The sequence below is a fragment of the Nerophis ophidion genome, linkage group LG04, assembly GCF_033978795.1.
Source record: "Nerophis ophidion isolate RoL-2023_Sa linkage group LG04, RoL_Noph_v1.0, whole genome shotgun sequence".
Lineage (NCBI taxonomy): Eukaryota > Metazoa > Chordata > Actinopteri > Syngnathiformes > Syngnathidae > Nerophis > Nerophis ophidion.
This window is the reverse complement of record NC_084614.1, coordinates 27,043,799-27,051,298: the sequence shown is the minus strand read 5'-3', so window position 1 is coordinate 27,051,298 and position 7,500 is coordinate 27,043,799. Positions and strand designations below refer to the sequence as shown.

Here is a 7,500-nt window from a genome sequence, read left to right as displayed (position 1 = left end):
AACTCCCCTGGGGAGCTAAAGTGAAGTGGTCTACTTTCTGTTTCTGCGTAAGAACTAGAAGGTGAATGCAGATTCTACGTCTAAAGGCTGCTGCTCTGCGCTAAAAGGAAGGCGGTCGTGGTCGTACAGGTCTACGCGTTAAACCCTCATCTCAAACTCACTGCATCTGCACAAACACAAACCATTTTGCTGCTATTAAATGCCAAACAATAATATTGAAAGCAATTTATTACGTGACTTTTTTTTTCAGTTAACGCAAGCTCACTAGCTTATTACTATTTTATTACACCGTTATTACTTTTTATAAATGGACACTATTATCAATACTAGGAATACTCTCACTAACATGCTAGTACACAACACTATAAACCGTTCTCTTTTATGACACTGAATAGACAACACGGCTAATATGAGATAAAATGGGAGCTCGCTGGCTTTTACATATATTACATACCAATATTACCTGTTTATCATGGAAAGGTTGTGCCAGCTAAAGGAGACGTAACTTAAGTTCCTGTGCATGATTATATGTGAGCTCACTTGGTTATTACTACTTTACTAAACTCTCTGAGCTGCCACCGTATCGTAGTAGAGGAGTTAGCATGTCCCACTGAGCCGAGGAGCTATGTTGTCTTGGAGTTTCAATGCCCCCTGGTAGGGTCTCCCAAGGCAAACATGTCATAGGTGAAAACCAGGCAAAAAAAAAAAAAAAGACAAGGATCCAGATTCCCCTCGCCCGGACGTGGGCCACTGAAGCCCCTCTCTACAACCAGGCCCACAGGTCAGGCTCGATGGTGAGCACCTGGTGGTCTCCATGGGGCCCGGCCGAGCACAGCCCGATCCCCCCTCCAATGGGCTCCCCACCCATAGGAGGGGGCGTAGAAGTCGGGTGCAGTGTGAGCTGGGCAGCAGCCGAAGACAGGGCCCTTGGCGGTCTGGTCCTCGGCTACAGAAGCTAGCTCTTGGGACATAGAACGTCATCTCGGTGGGGGTGAAGGAGCCTGAGCTAGTGCGTGAGGTGGAGACGTTCTGACTCGATCTAGTCAGACTCACTTCGACGCACAGCAAGGGCTCTGGAACCAGCCCTCTCGAGAGGGGCTGGACTCTCTTTCACTCTGGTGTTGCTAGCAGCGAGAGGCGACGGTCTGGGGTGGCAATTCTTGTTGCTCAAAGCCTGCACGTTGGAGTTTAACCCAGTAGGTAAGAGAGTAGCTTCCCTCCGCCTTCGGGCGGGGGGACGGGTCCAGACTGTTGTTTGTGCTTATGCACCAAACAGCAGCTTAGAGTCACTGCCCTGTTTTGGATTCCCTCCAGGGAGTACTAGAGAGTGCTCCCCCAGGTGATTCCCTTTTTCTGCCGGGGGACTTCAATGCTCACATTGGCAGCGACAGTGACACCTGGAGAGACGTGATTGTAAGAAAATTTCGCCCTGACCTGAACCAAAACAAACACCATGTTCAAACATAAGAGTGTCCATATGTGCACTTGGCACCAGGACACCCTGGGCCGCAGTTCAGTGATTGACTTTGTGGTTGTGTCATCGGATTTGCGGTCTCATGTTTTGGACACTCGAATGAGCTTTCAACTGGTCACCACTTGGTGGTGAGTTGCCTCCGAGGGTAATAGAAGTTGCCGGTCAGACCTGGCAGGCCCAAACACATTGTGAGGGTCTGTTGGAGACGTCTGGCAGTGTCTGCCGTCAGAGAGAGTTTCAATATCATATCCTTTCTGCTCATGAGACAACACAGGCAGCGGATAAGTACCGACAGGCCAAGCGGCACGCGGCTTTGGAGGTCTCAGTGACAAAACATCGGACAAGAGAGGAATTTGGGGAAATCATGGAAAATTACTTCCGGGCGACTTCGAAGGAAATTTGTACCACCATTTGTGGCTTCAGGAGGGAGAAGCAGTCCACTGTCAACGCCGTGTATGGTGAAGATGGTGAGCTGCTAACGTCGAACCGTGATGTTGTGGATCGGTGGAGGGAATACTTTAAAGACCTCTTCAATGTCACCTACACGTCTTCCTATGAGGCAGCAGTGCTTGGGGAATCTGTAGTGGACTCTTTTATATCCGGGGCCGTGGTAGCCAAGGTAGGTAAAAAGCTCCTCGGTAGCAGGATCCCGGGGGTAGATGAGATCCGTTCGGAGTTCCTTTTTAGCTCTGGATGCTGTGGGGCTGTCTTGGTTGACAAGACTCTCCAACATTGTGTGGACATCAGATGCGGTGCCTCTAGATTGGCAGCCCAGTGTGGCGGTTCTTTTATTGAAAAGGAGGAACCAGAGGGTGTGTTCCAACCTTCGTGGGATCACACTCCCCAGCCTTACCGGTAAAGTAAGATATATCCAGGTGTACTAGGGATGAGGTCATGCCGGATAGTCAAACCTCGGATTCAGGAGGAGCAGTGTGGTTTTCGTCCTGGTTGTGGAACTGTGGACTAGTTTTATACACTATGCTGGGTCTTTGAGGTTACATGAGGGTTTTCCCAACCAGTCTACAAGTACTTTGTGGATTTAGATAAGGCATTTGACTATGTCTCTTGATCAGTTCTGTGAAGAATGCTCAGAGAGTATGAGGGAATCGGACCACCTGATTGTCGTGGTTCTCTCCCTGTATGATCAGCGTCAGAGCTTGGTCGCATAGGCGGCAGTAAATGAGGGTACGACTCCGCCAGGGCTGCCCTTTGTCATGAATTATGTTTATAACTTTCATGGCCAGAATTTCTAGATGCAGGCAGGGCATTGAAGGGATTTGGTTTGGTGGCTGTTGGATTAGGTCTCTGCTTTTTGCAGATGATGTGGTCCTGATGGCTTCATTTGGCCAAGATCTTAAAGTCTCTCTGGGTTTATTCACAGCCGAGTGTGAAGCGACTGGTATGAGAATCTGCACCTCCGAGTCCGAGTCCATGGTTTTCGCCCAGACAAGGGTGGAGTACCATCTCCGGGTTGGGGAGGAGATCCTGTCCAAAGTGGAGGAGTTAAAGTACCTCGGATTCTTGTTCACGAGTGAGAGAAGAATGGATAGTGAGATTGACAGGCGGATCGGAACGGCGTCTTCAGTAATGCAGCCGCTGTATCGATCCGTTGTGGTGAAGAAGGAGCTGAGCCGGAAGGCAAAGCACTCAATTTACCGGCCGATCTACGTTCCCATCCTCACATTTGATCTTGCGCTTTGGATTATGACCGACTGGACAAGATCACGGGAATAAGCGGCCAAAAATTGTTTTCTCGTTGGGTGGCAGGGCTCTCTCCCTTAGAGATAGGGTGAGGAGCTCTGAGGAGTTCAAAGTAAAGTCGCTCCTCCTGCACGTCAAGATGAGCCAATGAGGTGATTTGGGCATCTGGTCAGGATGCCCTCCAGATGCTTCCATGTTTCGACCGGTAGAAGGCCACGGGGAAGACCCAGGACACGCTAGCTGGCCGACTGTGTCCCCCAGCTAGCCTGGGAACGCTTCGGGATCCCACGGAAGGAGCTGAATGAAGTGGCTGAGGAGAGGAAAGTCTGGGCTTCTCTGCTTAGTCTGCTGCCCCCGCGACCCCGACCTCGGTAAGGGGAAGAAGATGATGGATACTTTATTACATGTTATTATTGTTATCTGTTGTTATGATTATTAATCTGTGACAGTATTTAACACGCTAAATTAAAAATATTAGCTCAGTGGCTTATTACTACTTTAGTACATTGCTACAGTATTACTAGCTTCTTAGTTTTACTTTTGTATCACGAGTGTTTTTTATATGTTATTTGGCTTGGAAGGAGTTAAGACTACCACCAATTATTTAACATGCTAAACAAAATGTAAGCTTACTGTCTTATTACTACAGTAATTTATTACATTGCTATTACTAGCTTGTTGGCTTTTTTCCATTTGAGATTGTCAGCAGAATGTTATCTTACTGTCTAATTTCTACTTTATTACATTGCTCTTATTAGCATGTTAGCTTTTTGACGAGAATGTCATGATGGTGTTAGCGTAGCAATCTTCGTACTACTTTATTACAATGTTATTACAAGCTCGTGAGTTTTTTTTTTTCATTAAATAAAATGATGGAGCTTTGTAACTCATTCCAAATTCTATTAATGCTTCACCGTGTTAAACAAAATGTTTGATTGCTGTCTTATTACTACTTTTTTAAATCACTATTACTAGCTTGGTATATTAGTTTTTTACAGGACGATCTCCAGACAATGTTAGCTCACTGGCTTAATACTACTTTATTACATTGTTATTGCACACTTTTAGTTTTATATATATATATGTATATATATATATATATATGTATATATATATATATATATATACATATATATATATATATATATATATATATATATATATATATGTTTGTATTACAATTTTATATTTCCTTATCACTACTCTGATGCATTACTACTAGGGATGCACCGAAATGAAAATTTGTGGCCGAAGCCGAATAAAATTTAAACGCTTGGCTGAAGGCTGAATACCGAATAATGAATGCAGTTTTTCACAATTTTTTTAATATTGCATAAATAGCCTAGAATAAATATTTAGACATGTTTTTCAAATAAAGTATTTTTTTATTGAATATTGAAATGTTTTTAATATTCCAGTAGCCTTTGCTTTTCAAAAAAAGCACAAAGTTTTTCATTTATATTAGGCCATCAAACAAAACATGCCTTCCAAAAAAAAAAAAAGTGCATTAAAGTGGATGAACCCACAACAAATTAACTATTGTCCTTTTGGCAAAAGTCTGCTCAGCCACAGTAGATATGCTAATAATGTAAACAGAAGGCTCAAGTAAATCTCAATTAAGTGTGTGCTTGTAACCTCTTACACTTATACAGGTAGCCTACACAACAGGCTAATAATGTAAACAGAGGCCCCACTAAATCTCAATAAGTGTGTGCTTGTAACCTCATACACTATACAGGTACACAACATATCCCAACGTCACCGCGTCACTGCACGTTGGTTGATTGCGTCACCGCGTCAAAAAATTGCGTCACACGCCACTATTCGGCCTTGTTTTTAACTCATTCCACCGAAGGCCGAAGGTGGCTTTTTTTGCCATATTCGGCCGAATATATTCGGTTACCGATTAATCGGTGCATCCCTAATTACTACCAAGCTTGTTAGTGTTTATTTATTAATTAATTTATTTTTTTTACATTAGAATTAGGGTGATTCTTTTTGCAGTTAAGGATTTGGTGACGATTCGATTAAGAATCGATTCTAGATTTAAACCGATTCTTGCAATGTGTTATTTGGTATAATAATTACAGTATAATTAAACCTTTTTAAAACAGGTTACAAGTTAGAAAATCTCCTACTGATTCCATGGATATGGCCCAAAATGTAAAATAAATTAAAACTATTCTAAAAAATGTAATAGATTTTTGAAAATGATGAATCAATTCAGAATCGGGATGAATTAGAATTGCTCTTTGGATGTGAATCAATATTTTTGTGCTCCCTAATGTGAATGTCAGCTTAATGTTTTATTACTACATTATTACTTTAGGAAAGGGATGTATGGCCTCATTTCTGGGTGAATGTACCGTGGATGCAGTCTGCTTAAAAATGATGGAAACCGCCACTCTACACAACAACTGACACTGCGGTCAAAGTTGGAATTGTCAGAAACCATTTTGAGCGCTCTACTGCCATCTGCCGGCGAAAGCGGGTTGTCCAATTGGTCAGGTTTCATGTGTCAGGTAAACTGCGACAAATGGGGTTCCATTAATCACTTTGTTACTTCACCTTGTGAGCATTTCTGTACTGTGCTTGAGACTGTCTTGCTTGGTAGGAGTCATGACAATTAACGTTAGTTCACTGTCTTATTACCTTGTTATTACTGTTTCCAACCTGTGTACCATTTAAAAAGGGCGACTTATTTCCACTTCAAAACATTGTTATAAGCATTGTTTTGGCTGTTTTTCACAGTACTGAGCTGCTATGCTTGGTACATGAATATTATACACCACTTGCAGGTCAAAGTCGTGTTTACAAGTCGGCGGTTGACAAACAGGCAGGTGGATTTTGATGGCAGATGAATAAAAAGAGCAATAAATTCCGTTTCAATAGCAGCTTGGATGATTAAATAGCAGCAGGATGGTTTCGATTCAGACGTTGATGGCATGAAGTTCAAAGGCTGTGTGAGATCATGCTGTCAGTTCATATAACAAATACATCAAATTGCTCTACATGCATCATTCACTAGCTATGTGTCAAATGTTGTGTTAGAGATGTGTATGAACAATTAGGTCAAAATGCATTCTTGTTGTTGTTTTTTTTTCAGCAGTATCAGCATAAAAAGACCTGCAGCGACTGACCTTACTTCCCGAGTCCTTGGTTCCACATTCACCTTTATCGTACCACCATTTGTTTTTCAGCTTGTCTAAGATGCCTTGCTCACTGAGTTTCAATACTGCAAGGTTTACAGGAGTTCTTCACGTGGGAAATAACATAAATAACATTGGATTATGTTATTTTATGTTATTGGACTTTTCAACGACTTAATACAAAGCGATAGCAAGTCGGGTGCTGGCCAAGACATGACAGATAGCAAGCAAAGACTAGATCAAGAACGTCACAATATGTCATGGTTCCATCCTACAATGTGTACCCTAGCGTGCCAGACCCCACCTGTATCGCTCTGAGTAATCGGCACCCACTGATGGCCACTTTAAAGAAGCTGCTGCATGGCTTCCACGTAATCAAATGCACTTCAAAAGCTCTTTATTGCCGTGGATCGAACAGGAGCCCTTTGTTGACTAACAAACACAACAATGCACAGTCGCGACTGTCCATTAATGTCTCGCGGAATCAAAGCCAGTTTGGGGGAAGTGAAGAAAAGATGGCTTCTTTCCTTTGGACTTTTTTGCGAGACATCAAGCTCAATTTCCTTGGCTGCCACATTCCCAGACTTATTTCCTTATTTCAGAGCGCTTGCGGCGTTTTCAATCTGCCAGCATCAAATATATTGGAGTCACCAGTGAGACACACAAACACGTCAATCACGTTATGAACTGCACAGAGGTTTTTTTTTTTAAGCAACTTGAAAGGCAAAGTTATGAAGATTGTGTAAATCACACAGTTTTAGTAGCACCTCATCTAACAAGTTTATTTTTTTTTTTTAAGGACGAGAGCTGTCTCTCGGTTTGCCGGTTTAGGTCGCAAGCAAACATGTGAGTTACAAGCATCCCTGCCATTAGTTGGTGTAGCAAATGAGATCCGCCCAAAACATCTGGTGTTATACGCGCTAGCATTAGCTTAGATATGGACATTACTTGGTTTATCCAACCATGGGAAGGAAGAAGTGAATGTGAGGGACAGTGTTGAGAAGGATGATACTCATTGAATTAAAGAAAGAAATCATCAAAAACGCGACACGACTGCGTGCAGTCGATTTGGTTGAGTAGTTTGAGCATATCAGTGCTAGTATGCGCCGGACTGAAGCAGAGCACCGCCAACCAAGAATGTTGAGTTAATATCCAAATGGTGGATATTTATCCATG

The 7,500-nt window shown here is 42.8% G+C and overlaps 1 protein-coding gene across 5 annotated transcripts in view; it reads right to left on the bottom strand.

The window, feature by feature from the left end:
- The window catches only part of gria3a (glutamate receptor, ionotropic, AMPA 3a), a 233,870-nt gene that overhangs the window by 1,322 nt on the left and 225,048 nt on the right, over positions 1-7,500 (bottom strand). For 2 of the 5 annotated variants that reach the window (XR_009806454.1, XM_061897721.1), the window contains one exon: positions 6,316-6,430. The exons of the other annotated variants lie outside the window; for them this stretch is intronic. Coding sequence is in view for 1 of the 2 variants with exons in the window: in XM_061897721.1 (XP_061753705.1) it covers positions 6,316-6,430 (115 nt within the window). In the remaining variant the exon portion in view is untranslated. The remainder of the gene's footprint in view (positions 1-6,315; positions 6,431-7,500) is intronic. 5 annotated transcript variants of the gene reach the window in all.